The 19,410-nt window shown below is 41.1% G+C and overlaps 1 protein-coding gene across 2 annotated transcripts in view; it reads right to left on the minus strand.

The window, feature by feature from the left end:
• zgc:158464 (uncharacterized protein LOC791139 homolog) overlaps positions 1–19,410 on the minus strand; it is a 93,288-nt gene that overhangs the window by 60,522 nt on the left and 13,356 nt on the right. For both annotated transcript variants that reach the window (XM_031746502.2, XM_031746503.2), the window contains exon 2: positions 17,623–17,755. In XM_031746502.2, the coding sequence (XP_031602362.1) occupies positions 17,623–17,755 (133 nt within the window). The remainder of the gene's footprint in view (positions 1–17,622; positions 17,756–19,410) is intronic.

A 19,410-nucleotide genomic window follows, 5' to 3' on the forward strand; every position in this document is an offset into this window, starting at 1 on the left:
GTACGGCGCACACACTGACAAAGCCTGCTTTTGTGAGGGGTTCCATTCAGAGATGACCAACAGGCTCCAGGATAGCTGGGAAGACCATATGCTCTAAGCAGGGCAGAGCTTCTGCTCCTTCTTTGGCTTTCTCCTCAGGACATAGTCCACCTCCATTCGACCCCACGACTGGCCTGGCTTGACCTGGCACGGATAGTCTGCGGGTGGCCTCGGGGACCCCAGGGAGGTGTTGATGGGCTTGGAGTCCAAGCCTGGATGCCCTGCTAGTGACCCACTGACAGTGACACGTGGGCCTGCTGACGGAGCACTGAGGGGGAGCAGAGAGGAGCACGGTGAGGCACTGTAGCCAGACATCTGTGGACTTATGCAGGGCAGTGGAGGGTTAACCCTGAGATGGAGGGGTTGAAAGTAATGAATACCTTTGCTTTGTTTTTCAGTGAGCGCAAAGACGAGCACATATGAACAGACAAGGAAATAATGGACCAACTGAGTGGAATCAGTTAATCATTCACTTCTGAATTTCTGAGAGTGGCAGACCTTAAATGTTTCACTTTACTGGCAATGGATCCACTCTGGTGGAATGCAAAAATTTTCAAACTTCCCACCTTTGGAAACTCTAAAGGAAAGCCTAACACCTTTCTAACTAATCTCAGTCATTCATCTTAATGAAAAAGTGCAAAAGAAAGCATATATGCTTAGCCTACTGAGATACTCTGGCATCATCATGAATAATAACATGGTCCCAATCACCCCACTCAATCAGAGCAAGAAGCAAAATAGGCACTGGAATTGTCCTGAGTAAACAAAGAGATTGATTATATTCACAAGGCAATAATCACTGGATGTCAAGTTGTAATTACTCTTTAATCTCACTTTCAAATGAACTTCATGGCAGAATCCATTTTTCATCAGAAAGAAATTCCATGCTGCTTATGTGACATATTAATAAACATTTTACATATATGTAAAACACTGGCTATTAACATTGCAACACTGACAATGTTACATGTGACAGTGCATTCAGTTAACAGACAGGCTAGCAAAGGTAAGATATTTTGCCCTGCACAGTGTCCACTTGTGTCCTCCTGCTCAAACATAGCTTCATCTATTGAAGTTTTTGCAAGTTTTGCAAGACTTGGGTTAAAAATGTGATTTAAATATGATTAATGATGGTGTTTTCATAAAAATAAGAGACTGTAAATAATAAATGTAAAGCAGTTACAATTAATTAAATAAATAAAGAATAATTCAATGTTTACTTTCATTTTTCCTAACATAGGCTTGACTTATTAAACTTTTAAAAATGTATTTAAACTATTAAACATATTATAATTAACATTTAATCATATCTAGACTTTATTGAGACAGACATACAGCACATGCAACTTAGACTGGTCTCTGTAACTCACCTGCTGCCTTGTGCAAGCAGCACATCTCTGTCTGCCACATCTGCTTGGGTTTAATGAGCTCTGAGGTCTGATAATGAAATTACTGCCTGCAGAAAACAGCACTGTGAAGAGGTTTTCTTCACTCATATTCAGGAGCACTCAGCACACAACCCTGATGTGCTTGCACATATGAAAAGACAATAGTGAAATGGTTGCATTATCAAGCATCATGTCTGTAGGTATTACTGGAAAAAAAAATACCCCAAACAAAAACACCATATCAAAAAAACCAACTGACGTGGGTACAGTGCAAATTGATTCTTGTGCACCTGAGGACCATTTTAACACACACGATGCCGCACTGGATGTGTCTCTTTGGCTCTGGGTGATTGGTGACTGCTCGAGCAGTGAAAGGCGCACCATAAAGCCACTCTTAACAGGATGGAGGATTTCCTGCTGTCAGCGAGGCTTGAAAATCGGAAATGTCACTAGTTGTGGTTTTTGGGATATTTATTGCCACTCTCTTCACTTTTACTCCTTCAAGCCCAACGCTTTATGTGCTTGTCATCGTGAAAAGTGTCTGAGCCACGCACAAGCCCAAATATAATGCAGGCTGATACTGCTCAATACAAATATGCTTTGACATTAATTCAAGACATGATATAGGATTGTGTGTATAATATTTGGTGTGTCTGTGGCTCAGTTGCAAAGAGTTCCAATATGCTACTGTTTTATTCATAGGTAAAGAATCTGGGGGCACCAACTACCTCCATTATATCAAATATATATAATTTGTAATAGTGTCCACTTTAGGTTACAATACAGGGAAGGTTATTTAGATTGACGATATACCAGTGCTCAAAGGTACATCATCAAAAATCTGTCTCCTGACAAGACAATGCAATAGCATTTAGACAAGACTTAAATACACATCCTATCAGGTCAATGCAAAACATCTCAACTGTCACACCTCTGAGTAGAGTCATCCAACATGACAGACTATAACATGTTCTGATTCTTAGGATGTAAACAGAAGCAGTGATTTATAATAGACTAAGGCATGTACCGTGTGTGCCAGTGCAGATCCAATTTACTAACAGCGAGTGGCAGTAACTCAAGAGCAAGTGACGCCATGAAGGTTAAAAGAAAGGTCCGAGAGTGTGTGTGTGTGTTCAACCATGCTTGCTCACTGGCTAGCCAACAGTAAAGTGAAGACGGGCCATGCTTCTTCAGAGGATGAGTCAGATCACAGATGACACATCTGGCTGGTTAAACAAGGACACATATAAGATGGAAGTTAGACTGATGTTGTTTTAAGACCAAACCAGAGACTGTGAGGTTGCGTTATTCCTAAGCTTGCCCGTAAGTCTGTTGACTTACAACAGGGCACTGACTCTGAAATCTGAAGTGGCACTAATCATACAGAGAGAAAATAAACACAGTTTAAAAGATGCCGTAATCTGAGATTATAACTGTCGGCTTGGTATTAATGATTTGATGATTATACTGAGCTTTGATTGTTTAGAGATTTGGACAATGGTCATTTGAAATGCAAATGCTCTTGTGTAAAAACCACCACAGGCTGCCGTAACTCAGAAAAGAAAGGGATGAATATGGACAACTATACTTTTAGTTTTTCCTCCATTTAACAAAAAAGAACTTGCAATGTGTAGCTTCAGTTCCTGCTATATCTTCATTTGATACTTCATACTGCAAGTACTATACTGTTTTTAACCTCTGTATTACAACTATCTGAAAATATCTATACCCATACAAATTGAAACAGATCACTGTAAAAATCAATTGTCGTTCTGTATTCTGAAGACATGAACCAGTGCAATCAGGTAGCCTAACTGTCCACCAGGGAAGACTCCAGGCCCAGGTCAACCAGCCAGTGCTTTATCCCCTGTAGTGATCCCACATGAACAGAGGTCAGCTTCTTGCTCCTGCCGGATTTCTCTGAGGTAACTTCACAACCCACAACCCACACTGTCTCGCTTTCTTTTTCTGATATACTCCATGACAATAGATAGACAGCTATAGAAAAAAGGAGACAGACATATGTAATGGAGAAGACATGTTTTGAATCAAAGTGTCGCACAAGCTAAGTACAACTCATAAATTCAAACTGTGCTAACAAACATGAAGGAGAACGTGTACAAAGACAGGAAAATTGTGTACTTTAAAGAATAGCAAACCTGCATTTTAGAAACATAAAAATAGAAAAGAAATCAAATCATCCCTCCACAGTCGAATAATACACCTAATAAATGGGAATAAAACTGTGAAAGGGCCAATGAAAAGAAGCACTTATTAGAAGAAAATCAATGTCACTGCAAAATAGTTTGTAGGAAGCTAAATATGAAACTACCCACACTGAAGGAATTTGTCCTCTTTCCTATTTATTTTTGAAGATTGAATAACCTAAAGTAAGAAGTAAGGATGTGTGAGAGAAGGATACAGCAGAAGAAGCAAAAGCAAAGCAAAGACACTACTTCAGTTCCAAGTATCCACTCATCCGCATCAATACAGCCATCAGTATTTCCAGATCACTGAGATGGGGGTTAACCATGACCCTGTGCTCTGGGCAAAGGCCACAAGGGATAGGCTTGCTGTGAGGTCCCACCCTCCCGAGTCTGTGCTCAAGTCTGGCCCTAGCTCCCTTAATCACCACGACCAGAAAGTCAATACAGTGCACGAGTCAATTACCTGGGGAGGAGAACTCAAGGCTCGACATCCACGAGTTTCCCTTATCCAGACCACCAATCTTTCTGACAGCCAAATCATAGGCAACTTATTGGATTCGGTGGAGAAGGAGATTTTTACATTAATAATTCACTCTGTCCGTGGCTGCATCTCATCTCCTCTGTGCTACAAAAAAAAAGTGAGACCACACTGGTGCACAGAGCAGGCGACAAAATGCAATGCTCGAATGGAAATGAACCTCTCTCACTGTACTACCTCATTCTCTGCTTCCTTGCCTCTTCTCTCCTCTTATTTGTTTCTCCAATATTTTTTCCCCCTCTCTCCGCCTCCATCTTCACACCCATTCTGGTTGGCTGGTGATAGCAATCCTGTGCCATTTCTTCTGCTTCTCTACTGTCACAAACACTCAGCCTCCCACACTCACTCTCTGAACCAACAATGCCGTTGAGAAAGCGGATGACAGCTTTGAGTATACTTTCTGACTTTCATCTCAAAGATTTATTTTAGTCTAAATGACAGGTAAACTATTCTGGGAAAAACTGTGTGTAAGGTTTATTAAAAAAACCAAAAAACAACTCCTTTTTGAATTGGAGTATTTATGGTCTATGGATGAGAGTACATCAGTGCCCCTTCAGTGTCCCCATTGCTTCTCCACTTATGTTTGCTGTTTTAATACTGTCAGACCTAGAGTCTTTTCTCCTTCACTTTCATCCTCTTTCCAAATGATCTCTCTTCCTTTCCTCCATCTATTTGCCTCCATCCCATTTTGCTCTTGCCAGTGGTGTCCTGCTGGTGATGGAGAGCCGCATTTCCTTCGGTGAGCTGCTGCCCTTAATGAGGCTCCTCAGCCACACACCGTATCAAATTAACAGGCTGCACCAAACTATTACAACCCATACCCACCAGCCGGGCCCCGGGCAGACCCAGCGCCTTACCTCATTGCACCCACGATCGCACTGTGTGATTGATAAGATGGGATGTGAACAAAGAGAGTAGGGTGTGCTACAGACATAGAGAGAAACAACACCAAACTCTGAATTTTGTCCTGTAATGACAAATAGCAGGCTTTCCAAAGAATAATTATCCTCCTGATGGATTCAGTAATGAGGGGAAAAGGTCACAGATTGCCTGTGTGAAATATTTCACCTTTAAAAAAAAAGATTTAAGACACAACAACAGCTGCCATAGTCTCCCAAGGCCACTTTTAAATGCTAGTGTTGGTCTTATAGCTGCAAATATGTATCTTTTTTTTTTCTGGAAAACCTTGACCCCTGTTTCAATCCAGGGGGTCAATGTGGACATTGTGGAGGCCTATAAATACCTCGGAGTACACTTAGACATTAAACTTGACTGGGTTAAAAACACCACTGGACTCTACAGGAAGGGCCAGAGTCGTCTCTATTTTCTGAGGTCTTTCAGCATCTGTCAGAAAATGCTCAGGATTTTTTACGAGTCTGTTGTGCCCAGTGCCATCCTCTATGCTGTTGCATGCTGGGGCAGCAGGTTGAGGGTCGCAGATGCCAACAGACTCAATAAACTGATCCACAAGGCCAGTAATGTTGTGGGGATGGAGCTAGAATCCCTTAGGGTGGTGTGTGAGAGGCGGATGTTGTCCAAGATAAGGACAATGCTGGAAAATAGCTCCCACCCACTCCATGACGTGCTGGCTAGTCACAGGAGCACGTTCAGTGAGCGACTGAGATTACCAAAAAGCACCACTGAACAACACAGGAAATCTTTCCTGCTCGTGGACATCTCCCTGTACAACTCCTCCATCTAATACACTGGAAACACTGCAATAGTTACACTCTGCACACACTCTACAGTAAAATAACAAATGACAAAGTTCACAGGTTAGAGTTAAATGTCAATCATATATATTTCACTTCTGTAATATTCTTGATATTTAGAATTGAGTGATTTGTATATATTAGTGCTATTTCTTAAATTTGTAATATATTGTATTATTTAATTAGTTTAGTCTGTTACTGTTACTGTCTTGGAGCAACTGTAACCCACATAATTTCCTTAGGGATTATTAAAGTATTCTGATTTAAATGTTTGCTACAAAAACTTCCAGTTTTAAAGACCTAAAATGATTTTTTTCCCAACACCAGGCTTAAAACATGCAGATGGGAATGTATGCACAGGAGAGCGTGTTATGCTGTAACCATCCATCTGGCTAATTGGATCTCGAATCTTAGAACACACACTTGACATGCTCTGATAAGGTTATAATCTCCCTTGTGTCTTTATAGTGCTGGTTCCCTATTTTAATTAGTCACCTCAAGTTTAGGATGGCATCTTCTATAAAGAAGAGGGACTCTGACATCACGTGCTCGTGAGCCGAACAGAGCAAAGCAGAACAGATGCGCTGGAGTCAAAATGACTGTTAGGTGATACAGCATTAATAGAAATAGTACACACATATTCATTGTTCAGCACAAAGACGTGAAGACATAAAAACTAAAAAAAGGAAAGGGTAAATGTTTAAATCAAGCTACAATAATAGCTGGATTACTCTGCTAGGGGAGATAATGGCGTGTGTCTGTGGAAGACAAATCCGGAGAAGGTCATTCCTGAATAAATGTCACCAGTAAATTGGCTTCCAGGGAAGGAAAAAAAAAAGCTGCGTTATTTTACAAGACAACAAGGCTTATATAAAGGAGCTTAATCCATTGTCTATCACAGGGACAACAGGAATGTCCCAGACTTCTGCCTCCTGGCTAGATGATAGCAAGAACCTGAAAAAACCATGAGGTGAATACTAGAGCAAAAAAATAAGACAAAGGCGGCAGAAAGAAAAGGAGAGAAGAAGTATGCTGGCACTTCAAACCCTCTGAATCCAAAGCTTTTTGTCAACAGGCCTCTCCACCTGCATTAATCACAATGAAACAGCAGTTACTGGCCAAGTGTCTTCGGACTGCACTGCTCACACAGACAGGCGCGAGCAATCAGATATAAAAATAACCTGTTTCACCCAAAAGCACCCAGAAACAACAGTGAGTCGTAACACTGTATATAAGAAATTTCATGTGCCAGAAAAACGTAATCACAATATTTCTCATTTTCTAAGTCTCTAATGAAATGAGCCTGAGACATTCTGGGTGGTTTGGTGAAATTTCTGATGTGAGACATCAGAACTCTGGACTGGAGCTTGAATGAAATTTCAGACACACTAAAGCTGTTCTTTTGTATGCACTGCAGTGCATCTCCTTCCTGTTTCATTCTTTCGCTCTCCTTAAAACACATTCACCTCAAATCAGGTGAATGCAGAGGTGAGCTTAAACTGCATGTGAGCATGGCTTGAATTGTACAGTTACAAAAGTGATCAACACAAACTGTAACACTGCCTCTGACACTGGCTTTCTACTTTATGAAATTTGTCCAAAATTCACACACTATAACCTCAAAATTAATGCCACTGAATCTAACTAATGAGGCACATTTTGCATCTTTCTGTCATACAAAAAATAAGCAGAGCCTTGTATGCCTTTAAATGTTTTGTACTGGTTTAAGTATATTGTACATTTGTATCCCTGTGAGTGCCGAGTGTTCCAGTCTTTCCAGTTTTTTTTTGTTGGTTCCCCATCTGTTCTTTCCGTGTCCTTCAACAGCTGCAGAGTGCTAGCCGCCCACTCGCACACACTCACACCTAAATGCTCTCTGTCACACCGGAGTGTCAACAGGCCCGATTTCCACTCTAGCTCAACCGTCGATTCCGCAAAGAAAAAAAAAACAAAAAAACCCAAAACACCACACACACTTGACATGTGCACACACACACATACACACACACAGGTCTGAGGTGAGATTGGTGCTATCAGTTTGTCTATTAGTAATTCAGTGAGTCTGTCATGCTCTCGCTTGTTCTCTCAACAGCCAGCCACTAAAAATCAGACCAATAACTCCCATAAAGTAACTGCCTCCAACAAGGACACAAACTACAGCCTGAAGTTCCTTCACCACTTCAGGGCAAATGGCTACTTGACATATAAAATGACTCAGTGAAAAGTGTTAAGGAGCGCACAAGAGCACCGTGTGCCTCTGTGCATGCACGTGCATTAGCAGAGCTCATGCATGTGTGCCGCAGGCCCCAGGTAGCCAGCAGCGGGTATGAATTCGGCCCTGTCCTCCTCTGCAGTGGCCCAGACATGGATTAATGGTGTCATTAATCTTACCTTTAAAATGAATGACTTCAGCACCTCCAACCTGCGCCATAGCGGTTGCCCAGTCCCTCATCTCTACTCCTTACCCCCCTCCCAATCCACTCAGCTGTGACGGATGGATAGTGGGTCTGGATAGTGGGTCTGCCATCCTTGGCTTGGCACAGACCGACTCAGTGGGATATCGGAGGCCTGAGAGAACTCTCTTGCCAGTACCCATTGCTTCCTTGCAGACGTGCAGCTAGTTTTGCTGCCTTTGTGTCTGTCTATGTTCACTCTGCAAGTTTGTTAAAAATCATTCATTGTCATACCAGTTGTAGTATGTGCCTACAAAATGCAATAATAACAATAATAATAATGATAATAATAATAATAATAATAATAACTGCAGTTATATATACATATTTCCTGGAAGGACCAAATTACAAGTGACATCATTACAGAAAGCAAGATAATGGTTTTCATACCAGAACTGCAATGTGGAAGTCACGTTATCTCCTCACTTTCCATTTCAAAAACCTGCTTGGCTCTAGGAATTGGCTGTTACATAAATAGCGATTTCATCATGTTTTCATCAAAAGCCAAACAACATCATGTGATTTATGGATGAGTGAAGTTGGAGTAACTCAGTTATTTTCAATATTGACTAATCTACTGCTGCCTTTTCAGTGACCCGCTGAAACATTTAATCTATCAAATTTAAAAGAATAAGAAAGAAAGTTTATGTTTTTACTTTTGTATTTACCAACCGAAACACCAACGGCTAATTGAAATGCCGTACTCTCATCACCGCATGTGCGAATATCTAATGGAAATGCAGAATACATATCGACAAATGCAGCATCGACGTGCACAAAGCCATGTGTGAGCTGCTTGAGCTCCAGTGCTGGATGCCATTCATCACTAAGTGAGAGGGAGGGAGGTTATCAGGCTGAGCTAGAGATTTCTCATTTCATCAATAAGTCGTCAGTCTTCCTGTTCTTCCCTTCTCCTCCCACCTCCTACACCTTCCGTTCCTCAGCTCTGCCAAATGACCGTCCACACCACGGAGGCTGCTGGCCATTATCCAGTAGGCCAGACACACACTTACACATACACAAAACCACATAGCCATAACCTGCTGGACTGTATGTCACTGTCAAAGTCAAGGAAGCACACAAAAACTGTTTTAAAAACACCAGTATAGGGAGGAAATATTTTGCTGAGCATGTGTTGTTTTTCAGCACCACGCACAGTTCAATAGAGGCTCATTTTTCACATTCTGGCCGCTGAGCATCAGATAAAAGTAACGTCCCTTTTATTTGAACAACAGTTCAAATAACAGTTATGCAAAATTTCCACATGGTTCTTTGAAATAACTTTGCCTTTACTTCCTCTAACAAACCAGAGATTATAGCCACAGGGAATCAAGGAAGAGGAGGAAGTCAGACTATTTATAAAGTGGGTGTCTTTGTTTAAGCTAATTATTGAGCAGAGCTTGACATTTATCTTCCTTATGTGAGGATAAGGCTTCATAAATGAATCAAAGAACCAATGAAATCTTAGAACTAGCCAAAGAAAATCTCCACGTTTTATTAATTTGTAGTTCATGTTCTCATGAAATAATGAAAAAGGAAATTTATGTTCCACAGGTTCAAAAACAACAACAACAACAAAAACCGCCCAAAAACACCAGCATACCATATCGAAACCCATCAAATCAAACCATTCCACACTGAATATAACAGCTAGATAAAACTGCAGTTCTTCTCTAAATGTTGTTTCTTTCTTCAGCAGGATCACTTTACAGTTCAGTATTTCCAGAAATAAGACCCAGCTCTCCTCTTATTACACAGCGCATTTTGTTGACAAGACCATTTTTAAAAGTTAAAATAATATGGGCCCAACAATAGCACCAAGCCAAAAAAAGGACCACCTGACACCAGCTCTGGGACTGTGAAGGACTGGTTTTGCATCACTTGGTACCACCCTGTCAGATCAATGTGTAATAACTGTCAGTCACTTCTCATGGGATCATGTAGATGTGACATAAATGGGTAGCTCGCTTCTGACAACATCTGGCAAGCAGCAGTGAATGGGGTGCAGACTTAATGACCAGTCAGAGAGCAGAGTGTAAAAGAGGACCGTTTCGCTGTTATCTATTAAATAAACACTCATACATTATAGTCGGCCTCAGTGGGATAAGTAGAGACTCTGTGGTGAGTAGAAAACCTTGAAAATAAGGTTACTGCAACTATGCAACTTGGTTGGAAATAGTCAGGCACACAGCCCCTCCCCTCACTAGCAGTCGAACACATGAAAAGTAGTTGATACACACAACACCGAACAACATGTTATGAGAGGTCAGTCGAGAGGTCAGCCAAGCTGCCGTTTCAACAACGTCTAAGAACTGAATCATTTTCAATGCTAACACGGGCAGCGCACACAACTAACGTAAGCCATCTGTTAAGTTATCAGTATGGTAGTGGCTATTGGCCATGGCTAATAATAAAATGAAAAAAATGGACATGGGAGCTAAATAGGAAACATTACCTGCCTGCCTATCTCTAATATTAATTTATAAATCAATAAAGCAATAAATCATGTCTAAAAAGTGTCCAAGTCCCAGACTGAAGCAGGGGAAGGTCAAGTAACTTAACAGAAACTCATATTATATTAGTATACACATATACAAACACAAGCCCATGCTGTATTTTTCTGCACTACAACTTACAACGAGTGATGCCACTGATGTTATTTTTATTAATACAGACTACTGGATAAAGTTTGTTAGTAAGGTGCAAGCAGTGAACTCAGTCAATAAAATGCTCTGTTTGCCCCTGGTGACCTTACATGACTTCTCCTGCTTAAAGCACAGGCTGGCATGGAAACTTTTTGTGCTGTTGGCTCCACAGCTTCATTATAACAGTTTTTCCCTGAGAATGTAAAGTAATGCACTTTCACTTTTGATTTTTCTTTTCACTATGAATGTTCTTCTGCTAGTCGTTGTTGTGAAATCCACCTACACTTCTTATCCCAAATTACCAGCACATCATAATGTTCCAGTCAGTACACAGTGACAAAAACTGGTTGTAGACATTTTTCTCATTTCTTAGGAAATCTTCATGTTTTAACTTTTTTTATTATTTTTTATTTTTTTAACTGGTACAAAAATAGAGAGAGAGAAAAAAAGAGCAGCTTTGAGTTAATTACACGGCCCAAATGCCCTTAAATAGTAGTTTGTAAGGTGCAAGAGAAGGAGGAGGGTGTTAATTATTCACTTTCCTATCCAGTTCACAGCTACTGGCCTTGCAGTCAGCACTTATTTATAGCTGCCTATAATCAGCTGGTGTAATGCATAAATGTTTTGCTGAGGTGATTCTTAAGTAATTCTTCAAATGCTCCGAGACAGATGTGAAGGAACAGAAAACAAACCCGGAGAGGATAATTGCTGAATCATTTTATGCTAAACTAACAAAACACTCCTGGGAATCTAAATTCATATAATGATAGCACGGACTTCCAGAAATGTTAAAAAACATATCACTTTTCAAAAGTGCCACTGTCAGTACAGGCTCCGGATATCCCTCAAGTTACAGCTTGAGGCAATAAAAGCCGTGTTACAGGCCAAGAAATGTGCAGCCACATGTACCTGCCATTGCCTGGGGTGAGTTTAGACTGCTATGACCAAGTGTGGAGGAGGTGGAAACCTTTTGGCACACTATGCTTCCATTCTTTTCCCTTAAAAAAAAAAAAAAAAAAAAGACTCCACAAAGTAACCCACAGGTGCTGTAACACGAATTTGTTCCCACTGTCTTTGCCTCTAGGTCTCCCTCTCTTGTCACTCCCTTTACTTTCTGTCATGGACAGTTGCTCTCTTTTGATTTATTTTCCCCTCCCTTTTGCTTTTATTTCAACTCTTTCCTTTCACTTTCTCCATCTCCAACAATGACACATCTAAACATGTTCTCTCATCCACTCAAACTAGTTCTAAACTGGTAATATTCCTGGCACTTATATTGTAGAGGCAACGGAGGCTTAACACCACACTATCATGAGTAACTGAAATAACTAACTCCATGGCTAATGAATCATCCTTGGCAATGGATGGTCTCCACAGCATTTTCAGTGTGGTGCATGAGGTGCCAATTCTAGGAGCTTTTTCCCGGCATGTGTTTCAGTCACAAAAGAGAGAGTGAGAGAAGGAATGAACACCCATCTACTCTGAGTCAACCATTATGGAAAAACATCAAGGTTTTTTGTTTTTTCCTCTGGGCATTTTGGCCCTCTTGCACAACTCCCATGCTGTGAAATGACAGAGCATGACCTAAAAGATGGGATGAGGACAAATTGAGGTTACAACTTTGACACTGTGTGTAATAAATTCACCACTGGCATAAAATATTTCACACTGGGTTATTTTTGTACGATACCTCCAAATACAAACACATTTTTGGTGTGGTGCAGCTACGGTTTGAGGACTGGCAAGTGGGCCGCGCTGGAGTTTGTTTGCTCAGGAGAGCTCAATCATGCAAGATGTTTGCACAACAGGCCTCTTCTGTACTGTGGGAAATCTCTCACATGGTCGTCTGCCTGCCTGGCTGACTGGGAAGCATGAGGATGAGTGTGTGTGTGTTCATTGAGAAATAGCTTGACGCAGGCTGCCCTGCAGTACTAGTCCAGCCCCTTGTACTTGTCAGTGGAACAAGTCTCAACAGCTACAATAATGTATGACGAAGTCAAGTGGAGGAGATAAAAAAAAAAAACATTGCAAGGGTTTATTCTGGCTTTTCTTTTCCCAAATAACTCCTCCTATGATTAGGTCATAGGCCATTTCCTGTAGCCTGGCCACGCTGATAGCTGCGGAGATGTGTGTGTATGCTTGTAGGGGAAGGTGTGAAATACTAAAAAGACAACAAGGTGCAGAAAAGCTTCTTTTTGTCATAAACATTCAAATTAGTTGCATGCAACAATAAGTATTAATATCACAAGCAATAAGGGGAGAAAGTCTATCTATTGGGGTTATATACACAAGTACCACAGACTCATACTCTCAGACAAAAATAGCACATGTAAAGGCTGACGCGTGTAGACATGACAAACATTCAAGGGATTCTAGAGACACACGCAGGAAACATAAAGACAGTGTGTCTGTGCACATCTTCACATAACTACAGGAGGTGCAATGATTCCCTGCCAGCAGCCAGTGCGGAGAAGCTTATGGGGGGGTGGGGCTGGCTTTTCAGGTTAAGGAAGTTGTGACATGCCCCTCCAGTAGGCCCATAAATCAGCCAGCTCAACCTCACTAAGGATGGCTCTTGGGAAAAGAGACACGGAGCACACAGCACATACACAGGCACACAGGTCTCGGCCTCAAACACATACACACGCGTACAACAGTACCGACAGTGCGCGTGCCAACACACACAAATAGCAGGAATGCACACTTTGTTATGTAAACGGCTGTGGCACTTCGCCTCAGGCCTTACATGACACACCTCCCACTGTGAGGTTGAATGTGTGTCTTTGTGTGTTTAAGGTGTGAATGTTGTTAAGGAATTATAATTGTATCTTCAAAATAACACCTTCCGGTCTCAAAAGAGTTCACTTGAAAACAGTTGAAAACATAATTCTTGTTTTTTTTAAATAATAGAATCTATGCAGCAATCTTCTTCAGGCCTGCAAGCTTTTAAATTTCATTTATAGTAATGACAAGGAATCAAGAAAACACTTATTACGATCAATGCATGTGCACGTCAGTGGAATATGCCTTTGATAGCAAAGTTGTAAAAGATAAGCATCCTTTAGAGTGTAAGGAGAGACTTTCTTTCATTATTACGATTATGATCATCAGGGTGCAGATGTAAAACAGACTGGACTCATCTTCGTGGCAGTCACTGCTTCCAGAGTTGCCATTTTGACACAGTGGAGGCTTTTTAGTACACTGTGTGTAGGCGCACAACAACAAGACGCACCACAGTTCGAGTCATGCTCATCCTCAGTTGCCTTAGGATGTTAAAGTTGAACCGATTCTAAACTTGACCCTCGAAATGAACTCATGGTGCACAAAGTCTTGTTGACACTGAAGATCAGTGTGCTTCTTCTGAGTTTGGATACTACAGACTTTTCCACCGAATTCTGCCGTTTCATTTTTAGATCCTAACTGGAAACCAAGCACTTGTCACCAGTGAAATCTGGGTCAGTTTAACACAGAAATTGTGTTCAAATTTGAGCTCACAGTGATCACAGACATACACATGTAGGTGACCAGAATACACCTCTAGGGGGCAATTTAAAAATAACAGCAATGCTCAAATGTTCTTCTTCTTATCCTTATATTTCAAATTGCTGGCATTTCCCAGTCTTTGAAGTAACTGCCGCTTAGTCATACTGTTGTTTATACAGCTGCCTTTTGGCTGATCACGACCAAATTTCTACTCAAAGCTGTGCAAAACCACAAGTAACGATCAAACTCTAAAGATGTCATCAAACTCTTGGAATTGTATACCTGAGTCTGTGGTTCCCGGTGTTTATGACATGGCTTTTGTGTCACAAAACAAGGAACTGTGCAGTTCAAATGAGGTTATCTAAAGAGACTAGACTATAATTGCTGTCACTGATCAGAAAATGTATTAAACGCTCATATTTCCACTGAACCAACGTGTGTGTGTCTGCTGAATGAGGTGAGAGCAGCTCTAAATTAAATCATGTGTAGAAACATAAAAAGCTAGAAGATGATGAAACCGTTTCTATAAAGAAACAGTCAGCGGATGAGTCATTTTCATTCTACTTTTTAAAATTAATTGGAAAGATGTTTTCATAAGAGACTATTTTACATACAACTTTGAGTTTGCAAGTTGAGACGGTTACGGTCCATTTTATGAGAAGGTAGATAGACCATTTTATAGACTGTATAAATTTGGCGAGCAGTAATTAAATAATTAAAACTTGCTTTGACAGCCATAAATAGAAAAGTTTGTGTTGTGTTGGCATGTTTAGGGTTTGGTGTCCATCTGCACCCATCTGTGAAACCAAGAGCTGAGAAGCAAGGCTCTTAAAGCTACAGAAACAACAGTCTGAAAGCTAAAGAGAACTTTTATTCCTAACAGTGCCGTTGTTAAAAGTCAGAGAAACGGCAATAGTGACATAATTAGACAGAATTAGGGCCAAAAGGACCTCTTTTGCTACAGTGCAGCAGTCTGTGCAATAGTTCCTCCTCCTCCTGTTAGCTGACGAAATTCTGAGTGTGCAGCTCTGCCTGACTAAGATGCTGTCAGAACGAAAGATGCCGCAATTACTCTATAGCATAGCCAGTATGTTGATGCATTGGTGCGTGCATCCGGCCTTGCACAGTGGGAGAAAGTGAAAGAGCCTGACCCTCATTATATCTCTGAGACGCCCTTGGGTGAGGCATTTAACCCCCAACTGTACCAGTGGGGCTGCAGTGTGCAGCTTCCAAGTTTGAATTTGGAATTTGGTAGCTGTGTGAATATGGAGGAAAGCATTTACTAAAAAGATCATTCATCCCCAGTGTTTCTTCTATACTTGGTTCTGTGCAAAAGTCTTGAGCCACCCATAATTTCTTTATATTTGCCAGGGGAATAGGTGCAGTGATTTACTGCAACATCCGCAAACATACATGGAAATATGGCAAAAACAGAGTTTGTACATTTCTGATATTTGCTACGATCACCTTTGCTGTTCAGCCTGAACCTTCTTAGACAAGCTTTCTTGTAGTTTCTTTAAGTGGACTTCATGAATACATCTCTTAAAGGACAGTCCAAATGTATTTTCTCTTTGGATGTTGGTTGGCTTTTGTTCCATTCTGTGTCAAGATGATCCTATACTGTTGAAGTCCTGACTCTGGGGAGGCCAATCCAAGGCAGATTAATTGGGTGTTTTATCTATCCAGGTATGCTTTTACTGCATCACAAGAACATCTGGCTTCTGGGCATCAAAGTAAAAACGATCGAAGGGGATGCTCAAGACTTTTGCACAGCATTGTATGTGGCCAGCATGTTAAATGTAATACCTTATTTCACGTCCCTGATGGCATCCATTGAGGAAATACTAACCCAAGGACTTCTTTGAATATTAAAATACAGACCGTAAGTATATATAGATCTCTTCAAAGCTCTCTTTATACAACACCCCACCAAAAAATGGCAATCAATACATATAAAAAATGAAAGCAGGAAGCCTGAAAATAACACCACCTCAGGTTTCAAACATAGCAACGACCAGAAAAATAAACTGAAAACTTAATCGAATCAAACAGACAGCTACTGCCAGAATAGAACTGTTTGTCAATATAGCCAAATGCAGAGTTGTGTCAAGTTAAATTTATAAAGCAGCCAAGAACTTGGAATAAGCTCAAGATTCTAGCGATACCACAAGTCTTGTTGAAATTTCTTTTTTCCTTTTACGGCTTTCTCATTCCGAGAGAGGCGATTTATCCTGAGTTTTTGTACTCTGCTGAGGCAAAGACTCGGCCAGAGGTCAAACCAGTAAGACAGATAAAAACAAGAGATTGTCTGGAGGCCCATTAAAAGAAAATTGTTGAGGAGGGACAGAGACATTCATGTCCTGCCTCCGTGGTAGCAAATGGAGCAACGTAAGGGCTGGTTAGAGGAAACAGTATATAGATCATACGTCTGTGGATCGGGGCCATCATATACAATACCTTTTAGTCAATTCACAGTTCCAGATCTGCCATTCATATTTTCCATCATCCTCATCTTGGATACTAAAGTCAGTAAAAGAGAGGAAAACAGCTGCCACTTGTTTTGTTTGCTTAAAGATATTTCCTCAGTTCTCTTCTTCCTTGTGCATATTCCTTGCTCTTTGTCACTGCTTTGCTCAGCCACAGGATGAACGTGCAGTGACGAAGCCATATGGGGAATGTGGTTAGACTAAATTCTTGTGTTAGCACACAGCTATTGTTGTCGAGAATTAAAAAAAAAAAAATGCCTTCCTGGAAATCAGAGCAAGTGGTTGTCTCTGTGTCTGCACAGTTCAATGAAAAAATAGAAAAAAATATATACATATAAAATCTCCTTCTCCTAAATGCATTGCATCATTTAAATCCTTGCATGATTTTTTTTTTATGGGCAAAGTCACAGCTTTTGAAAATGGTTTGACATCTTTTGTGACACACTAGTCATTTATGCTCTGCTGCACCTGTCTTGTAAAATGGCATCAGGGCATCTGAGCCTCTTCATTAATTCATATAACCTCATCACACTGCATATTAATGACCACTCCACTACAATAAGTCCTTAACTTGTGATTACTGGAGGTGTGAAGAGGGGTAGAAATAGTCATGTGACACACACGGACACACAAAAGGGTGACTAGAGAGAAGATTTAACGTGTTGATCTACCTGCCATCATCTTCTGGGCTTCGTATGGCTCCATGTAACCATCATTCTCAGTTGTCACTTTTTCTGTGGTGGTCTGAGTGCCGCCAGCCTGTTCAGCATCAAAAGGGTCCGCGTAGTCTTCAAGAATAATGAGCTGTAGGAGATTGAAAAAAAAAAAAAAACGAAAAGAAAAGAAAAAAGGTTAGGTTGAAGGAGACAAAAAGTGTGAAAGAGCAACTGGGGAATTCACATTGCTGCTCGGCTGAACACTCAACATGAGTATGGTGCTTTGTGACAGACACCACTTTGGCCCCGGACAGTACCAAGTGATATCCACTGAGGCAAGCCAGAGAATAAAGGGTGAAATACATAAATAATGCCCCACCTCTGCATGCCCCAGCACACCGCCACAATGCCTCGGCTTTTAGCCTTACAGCACACTCTCTGCTACTGCTGGTCTGCCTAATTATATGATAGCCTTGTGACAGGCCTACATTTCAAAAGTAGAGGAAAGAAGACCACAACTGCTCAACTTTCTTAAGAGAAACAATTTGGCAGATTTATGCCGAGCTGGCAGTGAGCCACGGCTAATTGCAGTCTTGCTTTTTTGCTGAGCATTTTGTGCAGTGGATGGCAATTAGGTGGATGTCCTGAGACCCAGAAATACAGCTCAAACCTTTAGGGAGCAAAGCTAGCCCACTTGTACAGTGCCTTGGGGGGATATTGCTTTCCTTGAAATGTTTGCTTCATTTATGAGCACGCCACTTCAAAACTATGGACCTTGAATTTGAAAGGATATAAACTCCCATTTGAACCATCTGTCCTCTTGAGCACTGGCTCTAATAAGGGTGTGTGACTGAGGTAATTTGGACCAGTGGCTAGAAAATGCACTTTTTCTCTGGAGCCTCTGTCTGCTCCTACCAATCAGTGGTTACAAGAGAAGAGAAGGGCATTGCGTGTTTCGTAATCTGAAAACATGTTAGTAAAAGGGTCTTTTTTTTAAAGGTCAGTGCACAAACAAGAAAACACCTAAATGAGTGTGTGAATATGTACGACTGGCACTACACCCAATGAGTCATGTGTAACAGGAAGGGATTTGGTCTCATTATAAACAAGCTCATCACTCATCTGGTGGATGGGAGCGGGAGGGGCAGAGTGGAGGTGGACTGAGGCTCACGCTCGCCATGCTGTGCCTCCACCGAGCCAGCGTTCTTTTGAGAGAAACCTCTGTCCATCTTTGCCGCAGAGAAAGCATACTCCCCGAAAGCCAACTCCACATGCAGGCCACCCATGAGAGTGCCACAAACACACACACAGACACGCACACCTGCCAACCCTCAGGGAAGAAAATGCACAGATACACCCTAAAACTCAGTGCCAGAAATGCACGAATTTTAACATCATCGATCAAGGTTAAGTATCATTTAATGCAGTCACACATTAAAAAAAAGAAGAAGAAAAAGACATCTTGAAAAGTTTCCAAGTCTTAAATGCAAGTAAGTTCACTGTCTAGGGATAATTTGTAAGCCGCTTAGTGACAGGGAAACGCTGGCAGGTATATTCCTGCTCAGATCATCCTCACTATATGTGGATTAGGCTATAATAGCATAGAAAGTAAAGCACCGCGGATGTGTTCATAGCAGCTACTCTGAGTTAAATCTGCTTTCTTCAGTATTCACTCTCCATCTGTTTGGGGAAAATAACTAGGACTTTTCTTCTGCCACAACATAATTATGGGTTCCTTGAATGTTTTGCTGCTGTGAATTCAAGCAGCGGGAAAAATCCAATACAAACATTGTCCTGGTTTGT

The sequence above is a fragment of the Oreochromis aureus genome, linkage group 1, assembly GCF_013358895.1.
Source record: "Oreochromis aureus strain Israel breed Guangdong linkage group 1, ZZ_aureus, whole genome shotgun sequence".
NCBI lineage: Eukaryota > Metazoa > Chordata > Actinopteri > Cichliformes > Cichlidae > Oreochromis > Oreochromis aureus.